The following is a 27,921-nucleotide window of genomic DNA, read 5'->3' as shown; positions in this document are numbered from 1 at the left end:
TGATAGCAATAGTCAGTTTACAAAGTTTTTCTTGGTACTATAGGTGGTTGCACTTTGTACATACCCAAACCTGTTGGACAGCCCAAGCTTCCCAGAAGACTCTAAGAAGAGGGCCAGACGGATCTTGCAGGGGTGTGGAGGGAATAGTTTAGGTAAGATTTTTATCTAGCATCATTTGTTTTTAATTATAGGTCTGTTATTTTCTGTTTTAATATCTTAAGCTTGTATAGTGATGGGCCTTTTAGAAAGGATGTAATTAGATGAACTTGGGTGGGGAGGAAGTGGCCCATGAATCGTGAATGCGGAGTGTTTACAAGACTCTCTACTAACAAGATGGGGTTGATGCAGAAGATGGTAGGCAACCACTGGTGCATAGGCACCGACTTCTACTGTTCCCGGTGGGTGCTCGTTCCTGCTCCCTGCCTGTCTCTTTTCCGCCTCCTCCCCTGAGCGTGCCACGTCTCCGCTCCTCCCCCCTCCCTCCTGAAAAGTCCTAAGAGCCACCAAACAGCTGTTTGATGGCGGGAAGCACTGAGAGGTAGGTGGAGGAGCGGGGATGCAGCACACTCAGGGAGGGAGGAGGAGGTGGGGCAGGGGGTGAAAGGAGCTTGGCTACTCGTGGGTTCAGAGCACCCACTAATGTTTCCTCGTGGGTGCTCCAGCCCCAGAGCAGCCCCAGAGTCGGCGCCTGCGCACTGGTGCATGCTGTTGAGAGGTCAAGCAGTAAGCAGACTTCTCAGCAAGATGGTTATTGTATACACATTTCTGGATAACCCATTATCATAGTATATGGGCACTCAGAAAAATTACCCAAATTCTGTTCATTTGTCTAAGGCAGAGGTTCCCAAACTGTGGGCTGTGGCCCCAAGATGGGCCACCAGTGCAACTGCGTTCTCCAGTCAAACTGTTTGGTTTCAAAGATCTTGAAGCATTTCTTTGAGTGCATATTGCTAGGGCTTTCTATCATTATGATTTTTTACATTAAAATGAACAGGAAAAGTACATTCTTTATTTACAGTGTTATAGTTTATATGAATGTAATAATTAGTAATTTTCCTCAAGAAGTATTAATAGTGAGGCTCAGTGCCTATTGGAAAAATGTTCGGGAGCCCCTGCTCTAAAGTATATAAATTGCACATACACCTGGTTGTAAAATGTATTGTACCATTGTCCTTGTAGTTATTCTAGTGACAGCTGAAATCAACCATGTCTACAAGACAAAATAGCCCTAAAAGAACATGCTGAAGCTCCAAAACAGTTGTCTTGAGCTTCGTGTCCCTCCCAAAGGCCCGCGATTAACTCAAAAAAATTAATCGCACTGTTAAACAATAGAATACAAATTTAAATTTATTAAATATTTGTGGATGTTTTTCACATTTTCAAATATATTGATTTCTATTACAACACAGAATACATAGTGTACAGTGCTCACTTTTATTATTATTATTGATTACAAATATTTGCACTGTAAAAATGATAAACAAAAGAAATAGTATTTTTCAATTCACCTCATACAAGTACTGTAGTGAAAGTGTAACTTATAAATATAGAATTATTTTGTCACATAACTGCACTCAAAAACAGAACAATGCAAAACTTTAGAGCCTGCAAGTCCACTCAGTCCTACTTCTTGTTCAGCCAATCGCTGAGACAAACAAGTTTCTTTACATTTACAGGAGCTAATGCTGCCTGCTTCTTAGTTACAATGTCACCTGAAAGTGAGAACAGGCATTTGCATGGCACTTTTGTAGCCAGCGTTGCAAAGTATTTCCATGCCAGATATATGAAACATTCGAATGCCCCTTCATGCTTCGGACAACATTCCAGAGGACATGCTTCCATGCTGATGATGCTTGTTTAAAAACAAATGCGTCAATTAAATTTGTGTCTGAACTCCTTGGGGGAGAATTGCATGTCTCCTGTTCTGTTTTACCTGCATTCTGCCGTATATAGCAGTCTCGGATGATGACCCAGCAGCACATGTTCGTTTTAAGAACATTTTCACAGTAGATTTGACAAAATGCAAAGAAGGTACCAATGTGAGATGTCTAAAAATAGCTACAGCACTCGATCCAAGGTTTAAGAATCTGAAGTGCCATCCAAAATCTCAGAGGGACGAGGTGTGGAGCATGCTTTCAGAAGTCTTAAAAGAGCAACACTCTGATGCAGAACTACAGAACCCAAACCACCAAAAAAGAAAATCAACCTTCTTCTGGTGGCATCCAACTCAGATGATGAAAATGAACATGTGTCGGTCTCCTCTGCTTTGGATCATTATTGAGCAGAACCCGTCATCAGCATGGACCCATGTCCTCTGGAATGGGGGTTGAAGCATGAAGGGACATATGAATGTTTAGTGCATCTGGCACATAAATATCTTGTGACGCCAGCTACCACCATGGAATGCGAATGCCTGTTCTTACTTTCAGGTGAGATTGGTTACAATTTACAGGAGATAATGCCCACTTCTTGTTTACGAACTTTTTTGTCTGAGCAATTGGCTGAAGTAAGACTGTGTGGATTGGTAGGCTCTAAAGTTTTACATTGTATTATTTTTGATTGCAGTTATTTTTTGTACATAATTCTACATTTGTACAGTTCAACTTTCATGACAAAGAGATTGCACTACAGTACTTATATTAAGTGAATTGAAATTTTTTTTTTGCAGTGCAAATATATATAATCAAAAATAAAATGAGCCCAAAATACCCAAAAATATTTAAATGGTATTCTATTATTGTTTAACAGTGCAATTGGTCATGCAATTAATCACAATTAATTTTTTTAATCGCTTGACAGCCCTAAAAACAACCTTTACCTACTGGGGTGGCCAGTTCATTTTTGGCCATCTAGAAGCTCAGCCCGCTGCTTGTATCTGGGAAGTCATGTTTGAGTTACTATTCTAAATATAGGTTTCAGAGTAGCAGCCATGTTAGTCTGTATTCGCAAAAAGAAAAGGAGTACTTGTGGCACCTTAGAGACTAACCAATTTATTTGAGTCTCTAAGGTGCCACAAGTACTCCTTTTCTTTTATTCTAAATATAGTGCTCTAGCCAGGGCACAGAACCTGAAGAATCTGACAGACCCAATAAACTCCTTTCCGGTATGAAAAGAGTCGAAGGGTGACATTTCAAAGTATATATTAGAGTAACTGATGTGTCTATTAATTTTTGTGATTGTAGTGCCTCATTGCTATCGTAGTAGGTGCTATGAAATAATAAAACAGAATATAATTAGTGATTTGATTAGCAGTCAGACACATTCAGAGAATGTCAAACAGTTCATCCAGTGTCAGTTCAGCTTTCATTTTTGTCTTTTTGTTTACATGTAGTTCATAATTTCATCTTTCTTTGTGTTGGTTTTTATATGGTTTTCTGAACTTCTCTCCTAGTTCAATTTAGCAGATGTTTTGCTTAATATTTTTACATTTTATGGAATTTGTTATAATCCCATATACTAAACCAGGGATTCCCACCATGGTCTGTTGAGCACTTCGTGGTGGTTCATGGAGAAGAGTTTAGACACATGGTGCCAGCTCTCCTCACTTCCAACTGCTACATTGCATTAAAAAATAAAAATACTTGAGTCCTTTCCTATTAGGGGTCTCTTGTGATCTCAAGCTATGAAACAGTGAGCCATGCTATGAAAAATAATATGAATCCGTCTGTGGATTAAACACAGTGTGTTGCTGCTGCTGCTGCTGCTCCTGGGGGTCGGGGGCAGCCCGGGGCCCTGCCGCCACCGCTGCTGCTGCTGCTCCTGGGGGTCGGGGGCAGCCCGGGGCCCTGCCGCCACCGCTGCTGCTGCTGCTCCTGGGGCTCGGGGAGGCAGCCCGGGGCCCTGCCGCCGCCGCTGCTGCAGCTGCTCCTGGGGCTCGGGGAGGCAGCCCGGGGCCCTGCCGCCGCCGCTGCTGCTGCTGCTCCTGGGGCTCGGGGAGGCAGCCCGGGGCCCTGCCGCCGCCGCTGCTGCTGCTGCTCCTGGGGCTCGGGGAGGCAGCCCGGGGCCCTGCCGCCGCCGCTGCTGCTGCTGCTCCTGGGGCTCGGGGAGGCAGCCCGGGGCCCTGCCGCCGCCGCTGCTGCTGCTCCTGGGGCTCGGGGAGGCAGCCCGGGGCCCTGCCGCCGCCGCTGCTGCTGCTGCTCCTGGGGCTCGGGGAGGCAGCCCGGGGCCCTGCCGCCGCCGCTGCTGCTGCTGCTCCTGGGGCTCGGGGAGGCAGCCCGGGGCCCTGCCGCCGCCGCTGCTGCTGCTGCTCCTGGGGCTCGGGGAGGCAGCCCGGGGCCCTGCCGCCGCCGCTGCTGCTGCTGCTCCTGGGGCTCGGGGAGGCAGCCCGGGGCCCTGCCGCCGCCGCTGCTGCTGCTGCTCCTGGGGCTCGGGGAGGCAGCCCGGGGCCCTGCCGCCGCCGCTGCTGCTGCTGCTCCTGGGGCTCGGGGAGGCAGCCCGGGGCCCTGCCGCCGCCGCTGCTGCTGCTGCTCCTGGGGCTCGGGGAGGCAGCCCGGGGCCCTGCCGCCGCCGCTGCTGCTGCTGCTGGGGCTCGGGGAGGCAGCCCGGGGCCCTGCCGCCGCCGCTGCTGCTGCTGCTCCTGGGGCTCGGGGAGGCAGCCCGGGGCCCTGCCGCCGCCGCTGCTGCTGCTGCTCCTGGGGCTCGGGGAGGCAGCCCGGGGCCCTGCCGCCGCCGCTGCTGCTGCTGCTCCTGGGGCTCGGGGAGGCAGCCCTGGGCCCTGCCGCCGCCGCTGCTGCTGCTGCTCCTGGGGCTCGGGGAGGCAGCCCGGGGCCCTGCCGCCGCCGCTGCTGCTGCTGCTCCTGGGGCTCGGGGAGGCAGCCCGGGGCCCTGCCGCCGCCGCTGCTGCAGCTGCTCCTGGGGCTCGGGGAGGCAGCCCGGGGCCCTGCCGCCACCGCTGCTGCTGCTGCTGCAGCTGCTCCTGGGGCTCGGGGAGGCAGCCCGGGGCCCTGCCGCCACCGCTGCTGCTGCTGCTGCAGCTGCTCCTGGGGCTCGGGGAGGCAGCCCGGGGCCCTGTCGCCACCGCTGCTGCTGCTGCTGCAGCTGCTCCTGGGGCTCGGGGAGGCAGCCCGGGGCCCTGCCGCCACCGCTGCTGCTGCTGCTGCAGCTGCTCCTGGGGCTCGGGGAGGCAGCCCGGGGCCCTGCCGCCACCGCTGCTGCTGCTGCTGCAGCTGCTCCTGGGGCTCGGGGAGGCAGCCCGGGGCCCTGCCGCCACCGCTGCTGTTGCTGCTGCAGCTGCTCCTGGGGCTCGGGGAGGCAGCCCGGGGCCCTGCCGCCACCGCTGCTGCTGCTGCTGCAGCTGCTCCTGGGGCTCGGGGAGGCAGCCCGGGGCCCTGCCGCCACCGCTGCTGCTGCTGCTGCAGCTGCTCCTGGGGCTCGGGGAGGCAGCCCGGGGCCCTGCCGCCACCGCTGCTGCTGCTGCTGCAGCTGCTCCTGGGGCTCGGGGAGGCAGCCCGGGGCCCTGCCGCCACCGCTGCTGCTGCTGCTGCAGCTGCTCCTGGGGCTCGGGGAGGCAGCCCGGGGCCCTGCCGCCACCGCTGCTGCTGCTGCTGCAGCTGCTCCTGGGGCTCGGGGAGGCAGCCCGGGGCCCTGCCGCCACCGCTGCTGCTGCTGCAGCTGCTCCTGGGGCTCGGGGAGGCAGCCCGGGGCCCTGCCGCCACCGCTGCTGCTGCTGCTGCTGCTGCTCCTGGGGCTCGGGGAGGCAGCCCGGGACCCTGCCGCCACCGCTGCTGCTGCTGCTGCTCCTGGGGTCGGGGAGGCAGCCCGGGGCCCTGCCGCCACCGCTGCTGCTGCTGCTCCTGGAGGTGGGGGGTGGGCCGGAGCCCTATTGCCGCCACCGCTTCTGCAGGCTGGGGGCATGATCCAGGGCCCTGTTGTTGCCACTGCTCTGGTTGGGGGCGGCCTGGGGTGCTGCTGCTGCTCCTGGACTGCTGTTCTGGGGCACCGCCTGCGACAAGTCGCCTGCAGAGCAGTGGCTGGCCCAGGGCCTCCCCAGCTGCTCAGGTGGCCCTGGGGTTAGCCACACCAGCAGCTGCAGAAGTCCTGGAGTTCCTGGAAAGTCATGGGCTCTGTGACCTCCGTAAAAGACTTGCAGCCTTACTCATAAGTAGTAACAGGCACAGTGCGGCCTCTATATACGACAGGGACAGCTGATGCAGCCCTTAGATAATACTTAGCACTGTATAGTACCTCACCTGTTTTGAGGTGTGTTGCAGGCGCTAACTATTAAATCCTCCAAAAACCTTTGTTTTCTGCCTTCTCTTGGAGGTCTCTCTATTTGTAGAGCAGTGGTCTCCAACCTTTTTATGCCCATGATCACTTTTTGAATTAAGGGCAACCCGGGAACTGCCCCGCTCCCCCCCCATCTCTCACTCTGCCCCACTCTCACTTCCACCGAGCTGGGGTCACGGGTCGAGAGGGGGTGCAGGCTCTGGGCTGCGGCAGAGGCATTTGCAGGGTAGGAGGGGGCTCCAGGCTGAGCCTGGGGCAGGGGGAGTGGGCTCTGGGAGGGAGTTGGGGTGCAGGAGGGGGCGCTGGGCTGGGGCAGAGTGTTGTGGTGCAGGAAGGGGTGCGGGCTCTGGGAGGGAGTTGGGGTGCAGGAGGGGCGCTGGGCTGGGGCAGAGTGTTGGGGTGCAGGATGGCATGTGGGCTCTGGGAGGGAGTTGGGGTGCAGGAGGGGGTGCCGGGCTGGGGCAGAGTGTTGGGGTGCAGGAGGGAATGGGCTCTGGGAGGGAGTTGGGGTGCAGGAAGGGGTGTGGGCTCTGGGAGGGAGTTGGGGTACAGGAGGGGGCTCCAGACTAGGGCATAGTGTTGGGGTGAAGGAGGGGGTATGCAGTGCTGGCTCTGGGAGGGGGGTCAAGGCTGCGGGAGGGGGTTGGCATGCAGGAGGGGGTATGGGATGCTGGCTCTGAGTGGGGGGCAGGGCTGGGGTTGGGGTGTAGGAGGGGCGTATGGTGTACTAGCTCTGGGAGGCGTGCTGGCCGCTTCCTGGAGTGGAGTGGGGCCAGGGCGGCAGCCCTACTGCACCATCGGAAATTGCACTCAACTGGGAGATTCTCTAGAATCGACCAGTTGATTGCGATCAACCGGTTGGTGACCACTGTTGTAGAGTGACCTGCCCAAAATTAGTGGTAGCATCAGGATTAGAATTCATTGTCTCCTGATATCAGTCCCATGTTAGGTCTATTAGCCTGTGCAACCTGAATGTGAAATTCTTTTTGTTTCACAGAGTATGGATGATCTTTGAAAAATGTATAGACTCTCAGGAATCTTTTCCCAGAATAAATGTATTTCAAAGTACTTGCAGCTGGTCAGCGTAGCAGGGTTCTGATTAAGATTGCTGAAAGCAATCTTCAGACAAACGATCATTCTGAACATTAGCATTTTAAAAAAATATAAATGACTAAGCTTGCAAAACTTTCACAAATGTCAATGGATAAACAGACATTTTGTACGTTAGTGACAGGAATGTGATTCTATAGTATGGTGTGAGTTAAAGAGCAACTGACCCTCTGATTAACTGTAACAATAAATATTTAAAAACTGGCAGTGCAGATAGAAAAATTCCAATATTCATTTTTAGGTTTTCAGAATAGTGTCAGTCACCAATCTCACTTGGCTGATTAGCCCACTGTAAATACTTGTCTAAAACGAGGTGTGTAAATTTTTCTGACTGGGAGCTGTCCCGCCATAGAGCTGAGGGTTCAACATTTTCTTTTTTTTGTTGCTTCTTCCTCTTATTTTTTGAATATGGCCCTTCCACACATACCTTTATGTCTGAGGAACTGTGCTCAAATTACAGCTACAGTAAAACTGGATTCTTGAACAGGTTTGGCAGTCCAACGTGGAAGTGGCCAAACTGTATTTCAAAATCATTTCAAAATCAGCTTTGTCTGGGCCAACCCATTCTAACTAACACTTTCCACTGTTGCTACCATTGAGGGGAAACTTTAGGGCTGCTGGTATTTTAACAGCTGTTGATTTACCTTGCTTAGAGCAGGTGTAAATGACATGGTAGTTAAAAATTTTGTGGGTGAAAAATGTTGTGTTTACAGTGTTGTGGGTGAAACCAGATAATCTCTACACTCTTGAATGAATTCTTGCAGAAAAATGATTAAAAACAAAAACACGATATTACTCCTGGGGGAAACTTTTCACAAAATGATCATTCCATATGTGACCTCTCAGTCCTCATCCTCAAAAGAAAACCTGCACCACACCTTCAGGTGAGCCGAATCCAATTACCCCACTCCATCCAGCAATCTACTTAAAGCCAAGAAGGTCTTGCAGCTTCATGGCATTGTGCTAAATTAGCTGTGCACTTACCACTTCAGCCTCCATCAGCCCTGGGCCTTATACCTTGAATTCATCTTTCAGTCTGCTGCAGGTTTATTTTTTGTGCATATTTAGCAATGGTGTATTTAGGACCCAATAAACTGCCTTTATTTAAGACATTTACAGCTGTGATTATAAACTTCATCAGAAGCTTGTGTACCATAACCTTACACAGTACTTTTGGTTAGCCTACTTGCTTCCCCTACAGATAATTGAAAAGCAATTTAGATTGGAAGGCAGGATGGTTCTGAGCTGTCACATGGTAATCTGAAATTAAAAGTCTTAGAAGTTTCAGCATGTTTTAAAAAACCTTTTATTTTATTATTCCATTCACACAGGTTCCCTCCATTCCTTCCTCTTGTTATTTAAACAACAGGTCATTTTAAAAATTAAATTGGTTGACCTTTTAGGTGTCTTTCAGTGAAATGGCTGGGCGATTGTCAGAGGGAAGAATTGGGTTTTTGTCCATATGGCAAGGCAAACTTTAGATAATTCATATTGTCAATCCATATCTTCATATTTATTTTGTCTTTCAGAGATGCTTATTTCAGGTTTACAGCCATGGCCGTGTTCCTCTTGCAGCCCTGTGAGTGTATTACCTCATTTCCTCCTTCAGAAAACTGCTGTGCTGGGGAAATAATAAAGCTCTCCTACATCCAGACTACCTCATACACCACTAACTTTGGCATTGTACGACCCAAACCTGGGCATTTAAGATTTGCAGATTATGTACATTTGAATATCTTCTCACGTTCTCCGTTTCTCACAGGGTCTTACAGTGCCAGTCAAGGTGTAAATTGCATCCGTGAAGATGTTGCAGCATACATTGAAAGACGAGATGGAGGAGTTCCTGCAGATCCAGATAATATATACCTTACCACAGGGGCTAGTGATGGAATTGCTGTAGGTATTAAAAGTTTGTGTGTACATGTATATATTGTGTGGTACATTAGACATATCCCTTAAGAAATATAGACTATAGAGCATGATTCTCATCTTTGCACAGATGTATGTCTGATCTTTCACATATGCCACGCCAGTGATTCTGATCTGATTTACACTGAAGTCAGTTAAGTTATGTGTGAGCAAAAGAGAGGAGTTCTGAAACAGGCCCATGCTACTAAAATCTTCATATGGCCAATCTAAAGCTTTTTAAGTGTCTAAATATGGATTATTAGCCATCTTGGCTTGAAGATTTTGCTGTACATGACTAAGGGCTTGGCTACACTTAAAATGCATTGCTGTAGTGCTTCAGTTAAAATGCTACTTCTGCTGATGAGAGGGGTGTCCCATCAGTGTACATAACCTACCTCCACAAGAGATAGTAGCTGTATACGCTGGCTGCTAGGTCAGCTTAACTGCGCCACTCAGGGGTATGAACTTTTCACACTCCTGAGCAATGTAGATAAGCCAACTTAATTTTCCAGCGTAGACCAGGCCTAAAATGTGGAGACACTAAAGCTTAGAAGAAGATGTTATTCACTGGAGAAACCAGACCCCACAGACTGAGAATTCTTGGAGAGCTTTAAGGAAACCATGTGTTATGTAGATTCAGTGGAACCCGCACTAAGGGCCACCTTCAATAGCTAGCCTTCTTACATTAAGCAATTCACTTTAAAGTATTCCCAAAGTTTCCAAGGCAGTTTTTGTTTGTTCTTTAGCTGAAGATCATCTCTACTAGGTAACTAGTATATGTTGACCCTTTGCATGGTTGCTGAAGATAGATTTCCTTGTATTTGCTTTGCTGTAGCGCATATTTTTAATTTTTTTAACTAGTTTGCAAAACTTTTTAAATGACATCTTGTGGCATAGTTTGGTATTACAGTACTCCGATTTATAGCAGCTTCATTGATTCATCCAGTATAATGGGTTTCCCAGACTTTGCAATTCCAGGGGCTCTATTGGCAGTGTGACAGGAGTGTGAGCACCATATTTTTTTTCATAAAACTTTATCAGATATAAATGCATATAACCATATTTGATTATACCAGTACTGCCTTTGTTGCTTGTTTGAATTTGCCAGTGATAAGCCTGCAGTTGAGGAGTTTCAACTTCAGCTGGCCGTTACAGCAAGAGGGCTGCTGTTGGTTGTTTTTAAAGGACTCTCTGTTTTGCATTTGGCCATTGTTATGTGCTACGTAATTTTTGTTATAAAACACTTTAGCATTCTCTATCTAACAGTTAATATGAAATGTTATTTGACTTAAAAGATAAACATCCTTCAGTATTCAGAACTAGTAGTGTCACTGTCATGAAGGCTGGTGACTTTGTGCCTCTGTAACTGAAATTTGTCTAAGGCTTTGGGTCCCATAGAGCGGGAGAAAGTCACACAGCAAGTTGTTCCAGAATATACTGTGAATTCCGCTGTCATCTGTTTTTTTTGTTTTGTTTGTTTGTTTGGGTTTTTTTTCCCTTTAAATTCCTAAACTTTTCCAGACTATTCTAAAGATCCTGGTCTCAGGAGGAGGGAAATCCCGAACTGGAGTGATGATCCCAATCCCACAATACCCCTTGTATTCAGCAGCCATATCTGAACTAGATGCCATCCAGGTGAACTATTACCTGGATGAAGAGAATTGCTGGGCACTCGATGTGAATGAACTTCGTCGTTCCTTGAATGAAGCCAAAGCATACTGTAATCCAAAGGTCCTTTGCATCATCAACCCAGGAAATCCCACTGGTTTGTAATGGTTTCATTTAAATGTTTCAGAGTTTGTTTTGTTCACCCCTTTTTTTCTTTTTGCTGTACATGCTTAGGACTTGCTTGTGACTTATCATTGCACATGTATAGCTGGACTCTAATGATAAAATCAGAGATTCCACTCTGAAACTTAGTTAAGCATTTTTTAATTTACCAGCTAAGCAAGCAAGCCTGGGTTCAAAGAACATATAAACCCAGGTTTAAGTGTTTTGTGTGTGCATGCTAAAGAGGTTTGGGCTTACCCATGTAAGAGCATGCGTAAACGGCAATGAAAAACATATCCAAAGAAGACTAGTCTTACCCTCAGCTGACTTGTTGACGGGGGTCTAAAAATTAATGTCTCACAAATTCACTGACTCCTATAATTTAGACAATACATCTCAACTGTGATTGGAGACTCCCCACCCACCACCCCAGACATATTGTATAGAGTATATATAAATGATTGTAATGAGTTTTATGTCCCAACTTCCATAGCATTTTTTTTTAAGGTAAGAAGGACAGCTTATTGAAGAGGTAGCAGCCTTCCTGGTTCTAGACTGAAAGACTGTGTACATGTTCTCTACTAATTAACCTGAATTGCAACTTTTCTTCTCTCACTTTAATTTATAGGTCAGGTTCAAAGTAGAAAGTGCATTGAAGATGTTATACATTTTGCTTGGGAGGAGCAACTCTTTCTTCTGGCTGATGAGGTAGTAGAGCATTAAGACTACATACCTTTCTGTGGTGAATGCACCTGCAGTGCAGCAGAAGTACTAGGTGCTCGGTTCTCTTCCTTTGTGCCCAATAAGTGTGATTGTTGATTTCTAACATGGAGCATGGATTCTCCCAGTGTTACCAGGCTAAAAGTTGTGAACAAAAAAGCCAGCTTCTCAATCCTAAAGAATTAATTTGAAAAATTAGTGTGCTGGACTTGACCTAGGCAAAAAGGGTAGTGGCTCCAATAAGGATGTAACTCCAGAAAGAAACTGGAACAACATCTGAGTCTTGACCTACATAATATAGGGTGACATTAGCCATTGGTTTAGATAATTAAAAGGAGGGAAACTGGAGCCAGGAGTGGGGTGGAGATTGGGAATTGAGTACACAGATGAAAAACATTAAAAGTTAAGAAATAATATACAAAATCAAAGTTCAATTCTCTTCTTGCAAGGGCTACTCAGTTAAATATAGTGTAAGCTATACATTTGTTATGCTTGAAGTAACTGTAATTTCTCTCTTGTAAATGCTTTCAAGCATTTGTACATCCCAAACTTTCTTCAGCAGCTTACATTCTGTGTAATATGCGTCATTTATTCACATTTGGGCAGAGTCCATAATGTTTCCTCTGATTGTGTAGGTTTATCAAGATAACATTTACTCAGAAGAATGTCAGTTTCATTCCTTCAAAAAGGTTCTGTATGAGATGGGACCAGAGTACTACAGCAATGTAGAGCTAGCATCCTTCCATTCTACCTCCAAGGGATACATGGGCGAGTATGTCCATCTTCATTTCTTTATTGTATAACCTCTTGCACAGTATTTAGTAGAATAGCTTCCCCTTGCTTCTTGTCAAGCAGGATGATTTTTTCACATAGTGAGCTGAGTGTCATCTTGTATCTTCTGGTACTTTTACCTAACAACCAGTAAACAAGGAAAATGCATGAGTTTATATATGGAACATTGTATAACTTATAGGCTGGCCCAGTGGTTTTGCAAACTTTTTATTTAATGGAGTAGTTTTTAAAAAAGAGAGCACCTATCACAAAACTGCCTCCCATCCCAACACCCCAGTCCTACATTAATAGGTTCCTAAAATAGTTGTGTGCAGCCTACCAGGGATGGTACAATGGACCTCTGGACTACTGACTAGTTCAAGATTCACTGGATCAGCCTGATTTTATAGAGAGGTGGATGTGTGTGTGTTTTTCTTTTTCGGGGGATCACGGGAGGGAAATGCCAGCTTCCTGATCAAATGGATTCTGTTTCTGCTGTACACTTCTGCTCTGAGGAATAAATACCCATGTTAATAGCCAGACTAACCTCGTATTGAATATGCATATGTTAATGTCTAAACATCACACCCAGTATTTTCTTTGATGGTACTTAGCTACCATTATACCTTACCCAATACAGAAGAAGATATTTAAAAATGTAGGTTACACGTATTGGTGCTAAGCAAAATGCTCATGATTAATATATAAAGTTCAGCTAGATGCTCCCTCTTATTCCTCTCTTGGGGTTCTTTTCAGTAATTAACATTCCAAATTATATTCATTTTTTTCCCTCTCTCTCTCTCTCTCTCTCTCTACTGTATTCTCAGGTGCGGCTACCGAGGGGGTTATATGGAGGTGATTAACTTGCATCCAGAGATTAAAGGACAGCTTGTTAAACTTCTCTCTGTTCGTCTCTGTCCTCCAGTCTCTGGACAGGCAGCTATGGATATTGTAGTGAATCCTCCAGTACCAGGGGAAGAATCTTATGCACAGTTCATTAAGGTCAGCTTTAATATTGTTTGTGTATTTCTTAACCCTATCCCATATATCACCAGGGTGTGATGAGAAGATACAGAAAGATCCCATCTCAGCCTTCCTTATGGTAGAGCCCTGTAATAACACTGGCCAACAGGACTACAGAGTAATTTCTAATACTCTCTGTACTAGTAGCTTCAACATCTTGGTGGAGCCACAGCTCTTCCATCACATGTTTGTGGCTTTTCATTGAGTTCATCTGCTTTTAAATATAATTTCTTTTCCCTGTGGCTTCCATGGTAAATGAGGGTAGCTACTCAACAAAGCTGGCTTCTATGAAAACTGCACAGGAAAAATGAAGCTACTAAATGAGGGTGACTTTGTAAGTGAAACTATATGGTATCCTTATATATTTAATGCTTATTTGAACAAAGAATAGTAGCTTCTCATTTGTACAAATGCTCTACAAAATTCAGCTCTAGTGTATAAATGGAGTTAAAAATGGATAAATGTGGCCAATTATTTTAAAAAGAGTTTTTACATTACATGCAAAATCAATCCCATTGTAATAGAGATCTGTCAAACAGAAAATGCTTAGCTGCTTTTAATTGTGTGTTTTGGTGTGTGTGTGTATTTTTCTTTTTAAAGACAGCTTTTTATCTTGTAACTATAGCCTGGTGAGCAGCCTGGATAGCTCAAGATATTGTTAATTAGACATCACTGATTTGCCTTAGGATCACCAGCCCAGATTGATGGTGACCGAAAGTCATCATCATTTGAAGAATGCTATTCTCTGACCTTTTGAAAGGAGTTTCTCAGTATAGTTCCAAATAAACAAGTGTTCCTCTCACAAAAGCCCCAGTTGGTATCCTGGTAGGTAGTCTCGGCAGAAATCCTACAAACTGAATGAGTATGTAGACTGAACTACTCTCTCATCCCTGGAAATTGGTCCTGCCAAGTCAAGCTTGAGGCATATTGAAAATACAATTTGAGAAGGCTGACCTGCTGTATCTATTCTGTGGTTAAATAGAGAATTCCAGGAATGTTGTTCTAGAACTATTGTTCCAGAACCCTTCACAAATGCTAAATTCAGAAATGTACTTCCTTAAAAATGATACCATCTCCCCTCTACACACAGCCTGTGGACTAAGGTTCCCTCTTGAATTCTGGGCCTTTCAGGGGTAGTGTCTGCAGCAGTGACTTGGCATCTGCTTTGCTACACATGCAGAACTTCCTCTTGGCCACAGAACCCCAGAAGCTCCGTTCCAGCGGTTTGGGGTGTTATACCAATAAAATAAACAGTAGGATCTTATTAAAGGGAATAAGGCAAAATGCCACATTTATTGTGAATACAGAAAGAATCATAGTAAGCTGTTAGTTATAGCTATAACATTCCATTCAATTTCATATTTATTCACACACACACACACACACACACACACGTACGTACGTACGTACGTACGTTCTGCAAGGTTGTTATCATAGTTACCAGCCTCAGAGTTGCTCATGCCAAGGCAGATGGCCTGGACACGAGGAGGGAGCAGGGCCTTGTCAGATGCTCATCTGATGCTCCTGGAAGTTGGTTTGCAGAATCAGACCCCAAAGTTTTCAGTTTCTAGAGTCCATTTTTATAGGAATTTTTTCGTATGCCAGTCTATGGGAATTGCTTCATCATGCTGTTGCTGAATCACTCAGCAGATGGCACATTCCTGACAGCTCCGTGCTGCCAGATGTTATCTTGTTCTTCAGTTCTCCCATTCTTAAGGCAGTTGGCTGGATTCCAGTCTGCCCTCCAGGGGTCCTCTGGTTGTTTCCACTTGACGCCTTCTTCAGCCGATGGACAGTGGATTCTTAGGCTGGCACCTCCCTGATCATTCATTTATTATCCACACCAAGCATCCATCCACACACATCCTCTATCTCTATTTTAATCACAATTGTTAACAAAGCGAGATGAATACAACAAAACGGCGGGGAGTCTCTGTGTGCTGTTTCTGTTGTTACAAAGTATTGCTTTGAGAACAGACTCTGTTTTAGGATGTACTAACACAATTAGCAGCTTGAAAGTTTCACACACAGAGGGAGAGAAACAGTAAAAATAAGAGACCAAAAACCAATAGACCTCTTAATTAGTAATACCCTGGAATTTAAACTATGGGGAATCAAACTCATTTGTGTTTTTAATACAGAATTTCTTTAATATGATCCAACATAACAGGGGAACTTTGATTGTATAGCACACCTCTACAGAAAAGGCACTGAAATTACAATGATTTTATTCAGTGGGGGAAAAAATTGCAAGTCACAAAACTTGCCAAGACCAGAACAATGTTAAACCTTTGGGTTTGCATCCAGTGTTATAGGAAATGTATGCCTTTTGTCATCTTCCAGCAGAGGATATTTAAAATGGAAGACTTAGATTTGACTAGTATGTGACTGCTGCATTATCATTGACATCACTTTTGGTCCATTGCAGTTTGTCTTGGGTATTTGTTATTGCTAATCTTTGATATATTCTATTTACCTCTTACCTAGTAAGGAGTGAATTTAAGGAAACATTTTGTTTTACCAACTTTAAAACTATTGAACCAACCTACAATTCATCATCTAAGGAGCAATTCAACTGTTTCCTATTCTCCCTCCCTTTTCTTTTCAACAGGAAAAGGAGTCTGTTTTGGACAATCTTGCCCAAAAAGCCAAGCTAACAGAAGACATGTTTAATAAAGTGCCAGGAATTCACTGCAATCCACTTCAAGGAGCTATGTATGCCTTCCCAAGGATATTCATCCCTTCAAAAGCCATTGAGACAGCAAAGGTCAGTCAGACATTGTCTGTCTAACCTCCCCTCATTGTCATTGGTTATTATCCATGAGGGAATTTTATGCCCTGGAGTAGAACAAGTGCTTTCCAACTACAATCAAAGACTGGTAATTGCTAAGAGATTATATCACCAATAAACAAGTGGCAGGCAGTCCTTTCATTTTCCAATTCTTTTCTGATTGGGGCTCAGTTATACCTATGTTACTGAGACCAAAAGTGGGGTCCTTTGTGAACTTTCTGAGCTGAAATAATGCCTCTGAATCATGTAGATAGACTGGGCATGTTGATTTGACTAACTTAAAATATAAGAACTTCCTCCAAATAATTATTCAGGTGATTTACTACTCAGCAAATGTTTTGGGAAAATCCAATAGGAATGTCTATTTGTGCTCTGGGCAATATTGTAAGGATAGGCATGTAGGAGTTAATTGATTTAATATTTTTAATACCTTTAATCTGTTAGACACTTCAGTGAAATTGGGTTTAGAACACCAAAGAACTCTGTTGCTAGAAGTTTCTAGGTCTCAGTCAATCAAAGAAGGGAGTAGTTATGTAAAGACAGAGCAACTGGCTAATTCTGTTCTGTTGAGCTGGACTGATTGAGAGCCTGCAGTGTGGAGTGGATCCATTTTACCACCAACGGGAGTTGCTGTCCATCCATGTAGTGAAGAAAATGAAAGTGCAAGAGAAACGTTTGGAAAGAAAAATGACCATAAAAACTGTATTTTTTGCATTATGATTTCATGTTATGATCTGGAGATGAAAAATTACTCCAAAAATTCAGTCTGTTTTCTCAGGCTCATAAAATGGCCCCTGACTTGTTCTACTGTATGAAACTTTTGGAAGAAACTGGAATCTGTGTTGTACCTGGCAGTGGATTTGGCCAAAGAGAAGGAAGTTACCACTTCAGGTGCAGTATCTGTTTAATAGCAAATTAAGTGTATTATAAGAATCCAGTTGTTAGAATCTTTCTCTTTACTAAATAAATAAAACTATTAGGGTTCTTATGGCATGTCCTATATAAAAACAAACTTGGACTAATTCACATTTGTTTGTGATACCAGCCTCTTTTTTTTTTTTTTTTCCTTGGGCATATTCTGCGTAGCTAATAATTATATCTAGAACAGTAGGACTGGTTTTTGCCATGTCATTCGGCTTCATACAGTATTTCCCCAATTTGCTGACATCAGTTCCAAATATACAGAACAGAGCATAGTGAGGTGTCTAAGTGAACACTCAAGGGATCAGAAAATACTGATTCTTAGAAGAAGTGATATTTAATTCTGCTGAAACCGTGGTCTACTTTTAAAATGGTTATTTTTACAGTATGGCTCTATATTGAAAAGTGATCGTGAAAATTGCACCACCTCACTCAACAGTTGCAGTTCCTGGGTACCTTGAGTAATGTGTGCTCACTTTACTGAAATAAGGTGTGGGTTTTTTTTTTAGCTATTTTGGGCCTGACTGCCACCATTGCTTGCACTAAGCAGCACCTTACTCTGCAAGAAGTATAGTTATCTTTTGGGGACTACTTGGGGAATACGGTGTTGCTGAATGTAAGTGTAGAATCCAGACCTTTGTTAGCATTGCATAATTAATGTAACGGGGAAAATGAGCTGGATTGTATTTTGACTTGCCTGGCTCCAACAAAACTGTTAACTGAATTCCAGTTGCAGGGCCAAATTTTGCCCTTCATTATACCTGTGGAAGCCCATGAAAACAATAGGGTTGCTGTGACCCAAGGATCTCTTGATTGTCAAACATATGGCACAGGAGTGCATAAGGGTTACAGGGATCCCCTAGGTCTGGTATTTACATTCTAGTTTGTCAAAGAGTGTCATGTAAGATTTCTACTGAAAGCCTGTGTCACACTGCTGGTCATAATCTTAGTGAAATGTATGTGTGGATATATATTGGAAACTATATTTGTAAGGCCTTTTAGTTAAAGGCAGGTCACCCAGAAGTGTAGCATGCCTTAGAATCATAGAATATCAGGGTTGGAAGGGACCCCAGAAGGTCATCTAGTCCAACCCCCTGCTCAAAGCAGGACCAAGTCCCAGTTAAATCATCCCAGCCAGGGCTTTGTCAAGCCTGACCTTAAAAACCTCTAAGGAAGGAGATCTACCACCTCCCTAGGTAACGCATTCCAGTGTTTCACCACCCTCTTAGTGAAAAAGTTTTTCCTAATATCCAATCTAAACCTCCCCCATTGCAACTTGAGACCATTACTCCTCGTTCTGTCATCTGCTACCATTGAGAACAGTCTAGAGCCATCCTCTTTGAAACCCCCTTTCAGGTAGTTGAAAGCAGCTATCAAATCCCCCCTCATTCTTCTCTTCTGCAGACTAAACAATCCCAGCTCCCTCAGCCTCTCCTCATAAGTCATGTGCTCTAGACCCCTAATCATTTTTGTTGCCCTTCGTTGTACTCTTTCCAATTTATCCACATCCTTCCTGTAGTGTGGGGCCCAAAACTGGACACAGTACTCCAGATGAGGCCTCACCAGTGTCGAATAGAGGGGAACGATCACGTCCCTCGATCTGCTCGCTATGCCCCTACTTATACATCCCAAAATGCCATTGGCCTTCTTGGCAACAAGGGCACACTGCTGACTCATATCCAGCTTCTCGTCCACTGTCACCCCTAGGTCCTTTTCCGCAGAACTGCTGCCGAGCCATTCGGTCCCTAGTCTGTAGCGGTGCATTGGATTCTTCCATCCTAAGTGCAGGACCCTGCACTTATCCTTATTGAACCTCATTAGATTTCTTTTGGCCCAATCTTCCAATTTGTCTAGGTCCTTCTGTATCCTATCCCTCCCCCCAGCGTATCTACCACTCCTCCCAGTTTAGTATCATCCGCAAATTTGCTGAGAGTGCAATCCACACCATCCTCCAGATCATTTATGAAGATATTGAACAAAACGGGCCCCAGGACCGACCCCTGGGGCACTCCACTTGACACCGGCTGCCAACTAGACATGGAGCCATTGATCACTACCCGTTGAGCCCGACAATCTAGCCAGCTTTCTACCCACCTTATAGTGCATTCATCCAGCCCATACTTCCTTAACTTGCTGACAAGAATGCTGTGGGAGACCGTGTCAAAAGCTTTGCTAAAGTCAAGAAACAATACATCCACTGCTTTCCCTTCATCCACAGAACCAGTAATCTCATCATAAAAGGCGATTAGATTAGTCAGGCATGACCTTCCCTTGGTGAATCCATGCTGACTGTTCCTGATCACTTTCCTCTCCTCTAAGTGCTTCAGGATTGATTCTTTGAGGACCTGCTCCATGATTTTTCCAGGGACTGAGGTGAGGCTGACCGGCCTGTAGTTCCCAGGATCCTCCTTCTTCCCTTTTTTAAAGATGGGCACTACATTAGCCTTTTTCCAGTCATCCGGGACTTCCCCCGTTCGCCACGAGTTTTCAAAGATAATGGCCAAGGGCTCTGCAATCACAGCCGCCAATTCCTTCAGCACTCTCGGATGCAATTCGTCCGGCCCCATGAGACAGACTCCACCAAACAGGAGGTGGGAGACCCTTATCTCCTTAGCTGATCGTTGTGTATTGTATGTCTTACAATAGAAGTCTATTTGCATATTGAGTCAAATGCTAATGAAGAGATTGCTGGGACTTCAGAAGGCAAATTAACAGAAAGAGAGAAACAGTGGGGGATGAAGAAAAGGAGTCTGTTTTAGAGGTGAAGAACAAAGGACTGGGCTAGTGCAGAAAGATGTGCTGGGGGAGACAAGTTGCCAGCAGGCTTGATCTCATGAAAGGAGAGTCTCAGCCATGCTGGTTGAAAAACACTGTGAGAAGGAGTTGGGGGTAAGCAGTACCCTATTAGACATAAGAATGGCCATACTGGGTCAGACCGAATGGCTATACGGAGTCAGACCAAAGGTCCATCCTGCCCAGTATCCTGTCTGCCCACAGTGGCTAATGCCAGGTGCCTCAGAGGGAGTGAACCTAACAGGTAATGATCAAGTGATCTCTCTCCTGCCATCCTTCTCTACCCTCTGATAAACAAAGGCTAGGGACACCATTCCTTACCCATCCTGGCTAATAGCCATTAATGGACTTAACCTCCATGAATTTACGCAGTCTCTACGCAAAAGAATAAATGGACACAAATCTGACATCAGGAATCATAACATTCAAAAACCGGTAGGAGAACACTTTAACCTCTCTGGCCACTCAGTAAAAGATGTAAGGGTGGCAATTTTGCAACAGAAAAGCTTCAAAAACAGACTCCAATGAGAAACTGCTGAGCTTGAATTAATATGCAAACTAGATACCATTAACTTGGGTTTGAATAGAGACTGGGAATGGCTGGGTCATTCACATATTGAATCTATTTCCCCAAGTTAATTATCCTCACACCTTCTTGTCAACTGTCTAAATGGGTTTCAGAGTAGCAGCTGTGTTAGTCTGTATTCACAAAAAGAAAAGGAGTACTTGTGGCACCTTGGAGACTAACGAATTTATTTGAGCATAAGCTTTCGTGAGCTACAGCTCACTTCATTGGATGCATAAATGGGTCATCTTGATTATCACTGCAGAAGTTTTTTCTCCTGCTGATAATAGGGCATCTTAACTAATTAGCCTCTCACAGTTTCTATGACAACTTCCAACTTATCCTTATGTATATATGTATCTTCTTACTACATGTTCCATTCTATGCATCCGATGAAGTGGGCTGTAGCCCATGAAAGCTTATGCTGTAATAAATTTGTTAGTCTCTAAGGTGCCACAAGTACTCTTGTTCTGTTCTTTTTATAGATTTATCTAGTTCTCATTTAAACCCTGTTATAGACCTAGCCTTCACAACCTCCTCAGGCAAGGAATTCCACAGGTTGACTGTGTGCTATGTGAAGAAGAACTTCCTTTTATTTGTGTTAAACCTGCTGTCCATTAATTTCATTGGATGGCCCCTAGTTCTTATATTATGGGAACAAGTAAATAACTTTTTCTTATTCACTTTCTCCACACCACTCATGATTTTATAGACTTCTATTGTATCCCCCCTTAGTCTCCTCTTTTCCAAGCTGAAGAGTCCTAGTCTATTTAATCTCTCCTAATATGGGACCCATTCCAAACCCCTAATCATTTTAGTTGCCCTTCTCTGAACCTTTTCTAATGCCAGTATATCTTTTTTGAGATGAGGAGACCACATCTGTATGCAGTATTCAAGATGTGAGCATATCATGGATTTATATAAGGGCAATAAGATATTCTCCGTCTTATTCTCTATCCCTTTTTTAATGATTCCTAACGTTCTGTTTGCTTTTTTGACTGCCGCTGCACACTGCGTGGACATCTTCAGAGAAGTATCCATGATGACTCCAAGATCTCTTTCCTGATTAGTTGTAGCTAAATTAGCCCCCGTCATACTGTATATCTAGTTAGGGTTATTTTTTTCCAATGTGCATTACTTTACATTTCTCCACATTAAATTTCATTTGCCATTTTGTTGCCTAGTCACTTAGTTTTGTGAGATCTTTTTGAAGTTCTTCACAGTCTGCTTTGCTCTTAACTATTTTGAGCAGTTTAGTATCATTTGCAAACTTTGCCACCTCACTGTTTACCCCTTTCTCCAGATCATTTATGAATAAGTTGAATAGGATTGGTCCTAGGACTGACCCTTGGGGAACACCACTAGTTACCCCTCTCCATTCTGAAAATTTACCATTTATTCCTACCCTTTGTTCCCTGTCTTTTAGCCAGTTCTCAATCCATGAAAGCATCTTCCCTCTTTATTCCATGACAACTTAATTTAAGAGCCTTTGGTGAGGGACTTTGTCTAAGGCTTTCTGGAAGTCTAAATACACTATGTCCACTGGATCCCCCTTGTCCACGTTTGTTGACTCCTTCAAAGAACTCTAATAGATTAGTAAGACATGATTTCCCTTTACAGAAACCATGTTGACTTTTGCCCAACAATTTATGTGCTTCTATATGTCTGATAATTTTATTCTTTACTATTGTTTCAACTGATTTGCCCGATACTGACATTAGACTTACCGGTCTGTAATTGCCGAGATCAACTCTAGAGCCCTTTTTAAATATTGGCATTACATTAGCTATCTTTCAGTCATTGGGTACAGAAGCTGATTTAAAGGACAGGTTACAAACCATAGTTAATAGTTCCACAATTTCACATTTGAGTTCTTTCAGAACTCTTGGGTGAATGCTATCTGGTCCCAGTGACTTGTTACTGTTAAGTTTATCAATTAATTCCAAAACCTCCTCTAATGACACTTCAATCTGTGACAATTCCTCAGATTTGTCACCTACAAAAGATGGCTCAGGTTTGGGAATCTTCCTAACATCGTCAGCCGTGAAGACTGAAGCAAAGAATTTTAGTTTCTCTGCAGTGATTTTATCATCTAAGTGCTCCTTTTTTTATTTCGATAGACAAGAGGACAGCTTGTTAGCTGAGTTTAAGCTTTAAAATTTGTGTTATGATTTTGTTTTATATGTAACCCTTTGTTTCTAATATTTCTGTTTTTACTATCCTTTGAATCTCTGTGTTACATACATTAACTTGCATTCTCTATAAACAAATTTAAGTGCTGTGAGTTAAGTGGAGCTGTGATCTGAGGTGTAACTAGTAAGCTGTAATGTGCTGTTCCTATCGGAACGAAGGATCTGGTCATTCTATGAGAGTCCAATGGATAAGGGGCTGGATATTATACAGGGACGTTCTGAGGACTCGGGGGTTAGAGTGTGGCTATCGCTAGCCTGGACAGCAGAGCCCAGATGGACTGAGAGGGGAGTACTTGTGTTGCCTATGGCTGGGAGTCAGCCCTGGCAGGTACAGACAAAGTTTCCTCATTCTAAGGGCAGGTGTCCGGGGTGCCTCATAAACCTGGCAAGTGTCACAGTTATACATGTGTAACTGAGAGCAGAATTTGTTGTGTAGAATTTTTTTTACTGGTGAGACTACAAGAGCTGGAAGGAACCAACTCCACTTGCAGATAGCTGAGTTTGCAGGGCTGGCTGTTAGAAAAAAACACATTTCACATGTAAACTGAACAAACTTGATACAGAAACGTTAAAATAATAAACATAGTACCCCACGATGTAATTTTTGTAGTCTCTTTCCAGAAGTAAGATTCACAAATGAAAAGTAGACTATCTATTGCAGGGGGCACTTAATGAGGTTTTGCTTTATTTAAAAAACCGAGATGACAAGCCCCTGACTTTTAGTACATAGGTCAATCAAACCCAGGTGTTCTATGTACAGTAACTGTAGCTGTAAAATAAATTCAGAAAATAAGGGAATCTTTTTTAAAAGCAGGCTGCAGGAAGTTAAAAGTTCTACTTTTTGTGCACTGTTTGGGAAATATATCTTGGGGAGGGGGGCGGTAAGGGTGTCTTTCTGGTTTCCATTTCTTTAATGTTTATTACAATGTATCTTATCAATTGTTTTGCAATAGTGTTTCTTCTCTTTCCCAGAATGACCATTCTCCCTCCAGTAGAGAAGCTGAAGATTGTGCTGGAGAAAGTGAAAGACTTCCACATACAGTTTCTTGAAGAATATGCATGAAAGAGATGCAGACTCTTCCCCCCCCCCCCCTTACCCCCAAAGCAAATGCAAAAAATGAACAATATGTGCTGAGAATGGGCTGTTCATCTCGTTAATTGCATTTACAATAGATAGAGCCCATATGTGGGTAAAACTTGCACTTCTTCCTGAACAATTAAACCTAATGTCTGGTGTGGGAGATATTGCTATACAGAAGTGGATTGGAGGGGGAACATGAAGAGGGAAGGTGAAGAGAGAGTCTAGTAGACTATTTTGTGCCTTGATTGGAAGTTTATATTCTTGACTTACACTTCTGGCCTAATTGGTTATGGAGGAAAGTCACGTATGAAAACTATTGATATCGCCTTCTACAAAGCAGAAATGCATATAGCCAATATATTTGCTCAAAACATCCATTTCCCGTTTGAGATTTTTACCCCCAAAAAATCCTAAAATTTACATTCTGGGTGTGGTTGATTTGTTATTGTTTGAGTATAAAGTGTTACCCACATCTGATCAAACTGGCAGTTGTTAGAATGTTTATAAAAATCTTTGGAAGATTATTTTCTGTGACTAAGTTCTATTGCATCTGAATTTTACATTATTTCTAAATAAAATCTGAGTGGAGCACAGGCAGTTCTGAGGGCAGAGATAGTGCATATGATGTGTTTAGAGTCTTAAGAAATTGAAACTCAATGAATTATGACCACGAACTAGTTTATCCACACACAATTCAAGCTAGAGTAGACTAGTACGAGAGAACAATAGCACTGAGCTTTTCATCTCATAACCACTTTGTTAAAAATATAAAAAAGCTGAGGAGTCTCCTGTTCACATATGCCATTTGTGTATATTGATTATTACAAGCAACCAACTTCAAAGCAAATGTGAACACTGTTAAGGCTTAAAAATAATAAGGTCCAACACAAAAACTTAAAATTGCAGCACCTCTTGATCCTCTGAGAATGATTCTTTGGAACTTGATGATTAGGATATTAGTTATGGGAGAAGAGTCCTTCACTTTTCTGGTTACTGGTTTGAATCTAGCCCAACTCTGTAAAGACTGAAAGATGCTTCCATCAGACAAATGTTTGTATGTAGCTTAAAGGAAATTAATTGGTGATTTCAGTCTTGTTCCCAGTGGAAGTATCTGTATTGCACAAACTACTATGTATGGCATTCTTGGCAGGGAGGGTAACGGCCGAATGGACATGCAGGATTGGGCACTCTGAATTTGAGAGGGCTCTTCCAGAACAGGATGAGGTATTGTATATATGCTTGTACCACCTGTGCCATTCTTATTTTGTGGAGGAACAAAAAAAATGTAGTCTCGAGGTAGGCTGTCAATTTGGCACTTTTTTTCCAGCAGAAACACAGAATTGAAAACTCCCACTACCAATCACGGAGGTATCAAGTTGTGTCCAAGTAGTTTGTGCAGATCACTGTTTAGCGACAGCATCTCATTTATTCACATCATTAACTTAGATCTTATTCTTTAGGAGTAAATTAGAAATCTTGTTTGTTTACTAACATTATTTTGTTAAAAGAAAAGGAGTACCCGTGGCACCTTAGAGACTAACAAATTTATTAGAGCATAAGCTTTTGTGAGCTACAGCTCAAGCTGTAGCTCACGAAAGCTTATGCTCTAATAAATTTGTTAGTTTCTAAGGTGCCACGGGTACTCCTTTTCTTTTTGCGAATACAGACTAAGACGGCTGCTACTCTGAAACCTGTCATTATTTTGTTAGTAATACCTGGCTCAGCATGTGGTGCTAATAAGGAAGTTAAAATCTTGGGAGTTGATTCAAGTACAGGGACTAGTGAATTAATACATTGGATAAAAGGATGCGGCAGTCTAGTGTGTTAAAGATAAAGATGATTATTGGCCACATCTCTTACAACAGCATCAATTGGCCTATAGAATAATATTGGAACAGACTTCAGTTAGAAACTATAAAAATATCAAAAGGATGCCCTATAGGGAATTAATCAGTGACTTCCTTTCAGTTGCTAGTGGACAGATATCCAAAACGCAACCTCAACTGAAAACAGTACACAGAGGAGTAGTGTTGTCATGGAGGCCTGGAGACTGAACTAAACTTTTAACTTTGGAGAGATGGGTCTCATCTCATCAGTTGTATCTCGCTGGGAGGGTAGTCGGGGAAAAGCTTGTGTTGTTGCCACCCATAGATAAACAGAACGCTTCATTTGCCAGCTCTCTGGCATCTTTCATAAGCACTAATATAACTACAGAAATTTAAAAGTAAAAAAATGTAATAAGAGGTCAAAACATTCACATTTAAATAAAAAAATATCCATGTAATTACATTTTTTTTTTTCTTGCTGTTGAAATTAGTCCCCAAGTCAAATCTGGTTTGGGGCTCACTGCTTGGAAGTGGCTGCCGTAATGGACATGTAGTTTGAAAATTCTACAATCCAATAATGGAAGTTAGTATATTTTTTTATACTTTTGTAACAGCAGCTTTTTTTCATGGGGTAGTATTTGTAGTCTACAAACCAATAGATTTTATATTTACCTTGTGTTTACACCTGATATTCCTGAAAACAGTCCAAGGTTTACAACATATGACAGACATTCTATATGCATGCTGAAAGCTGCTTTTTTTCCCCCAGTCAGAGCAGCAATCCTTATAGGTAAATTTTAAATCAAGGATAGTGACCTAATTTTAGTTTTCTAAACATTATATGATGATGCCTTTTATGTTTCTGACCTTGCAAGGGAGAACATATGTTTTGTTTTGATGTATCTCCTAGAGAAGGGTTGGGGCTTTCTACTGTTCATCCACGATATTAGTATGTACTGTAGCGAGCTACAGTATACAGGTACGTTTTTGTGGGACAAAACTAAGAAACAAAGACTTACATTTTCATTGTCTTCAATGTTTAATAGACCATCTCTATCTTTTAATGCATGTTTCTAGGTTTCATTTACCTACAGGTGCTCCTTAATACTGTACTTAGATTAACTTAGATGTATCAAAGATTTCAGAACAATAAAATAGATGTCAAAGATGTGGTAGTATTTAATCTTCTGGGTCGTTTGAAACCAAATGTCCAGTTTGTATGGTGAAATATTTATTAACTCCATGGTCTCTCACACTAATAAATCATTTGATCAACATCATGTATGGTTGATTTCATACTTCCTCAGATACATCATTCAGTACACTTGTCAAACTTCTGTTAGCAGAGTTCCCTCTTTCCCATGCTGTAGATGGCCTTGATTACGAACTAATTCAAAATTGAATGAGGCTGATGTCAGAAGATAGTACTGAAGTCAATTGGCAGCAAGCAAAATTCAGCCCATTGATAGAAGAAAAAACATCTATACAATAATTAATTTAAAAAAACAAACAAACCCTTAAGTATATTTTTGAAATACAAGACCTGGGCTGCATTATACTACATATGAAACTGAGAGCAGCAGTTAATCTCCAGAGCTGTTCCTGGAGCCAGAGAAGAAAAGGGGGCTAGATCCTTGCAAGGCGGGAGAGGAATCTAAATGTGCTACTTAAGCAAAAAGCCAGGCCTTATTTCCCTAAATACCTACATGTAAGCCAACAAGCTACAAAGTCCTTGCCTATCATCACCTATGAAGCTCTTCAGGGAAATGGGGTAAGGGCTTTTGGAGCAGGAATTATATTCATCATCTGTTTGTAGTGGATTTAGCATGATACTATCCTGATCCTAAGGAATAATTTACTGAATAAGCCATTTAAACCATCAGTTAAAGAGATGGGTCATCCTAGTACCACTTACAAATTAACCATATGTAGTTAAGTGTTGATGCTGTAAAAGACAGAAAAAGTTCTCTGCCTTGATCATGCAGTATAATAAGACAGACCCAATGCATGAGAAGGAAATCCATCCAACCAACCTTTTAAATGGATTCCTTGCTAAATCCCTGCTCCAAAGAGTTTAGAATCAAGCTGTTAATATCATGGTATATGCCAGTCTGCTAAAACAAAACAATTACCTATCTTCCTTTATTCTAATTGCTGAATAAAGAGGAAGCTGCCCTTATTTCTGTATTTTCCACCGAATGCGTCCGATGAAGTGAGCTATAGCT

General features: G+C 43.4%; 1 protein-coding gene across 5 annotated transcripts in view; it reads left to right on the top strand.

The window, feature by feature from the left end:
• Positions 1-24,394, top strand: part of GPT2 (glutamic--pyruvic transaminase 2) — a 45,021-nt gene extending 20,627 nt beyond the window's left edge. For 4 of the 5 annotated variants that reach the window (XM_038368602.2, XM_043494814.1, XM_038368604.2 and 1 more), the window contains 9 exons: positions 44-152; positions 9,098-9,231; positions 10,765-11,008; positions 11,642-11,721; positions 12,369-12,505; positions 13,332-13,506; positions 16,139-16,294; positions 17,097-17,209; positions 23,762-24,394. In XM_038368602.2, coding sequence (XP_038224530.1) covers positions 44-152; positions 9,098-9,231; positions 10,765-11,008; positions 11,642-11,721; positions 12,369-12,505; positions 13,332-13,506; positions 16,139-16,294; positions 17,097-17,209; positions 23,762-23,852 — 1,239 coding nt within the window. In that variant the 3' untranslated portion in view covers positions 23,853-24,394. Of the gene's footprint in view, positions 1-43; positions 153-9,097; positions 9,232-10,764; positions 11,009-11,641; positions 11,722-12,368; positions 12,506-13,331; positions 13,507-16,138; positions 16,295-17,083; positions 17,210-23,761 lie in introns of all 5 variants that reach the window. The other variant, XR_006275023.1, reaches the window with a different exon arrangement.
• The last annotated feature ends 3,527 nt before the right edge of the window (positions 24,395-27,921 follow it).

The sequence above is a fragment of the Dermochelys coriacea genome, chromosome 12, assembly GCF_009764565.3.
Source record: "Dermochelys coriacea isolate rDerCor1 chromosome 12, rDerCor1.pri.v4, whole genome shotgun sequence".
Classification (NCBI taxonomy): domain Eukaryota; kingdom Metazoa; phylum Chordata; order Testudines; family Dermochelyidae; genus Dermochelys; species Dermochelys coriacea.
This window is presented reverse-complemented; position numbering and strand designations above follow the sequence as displayed.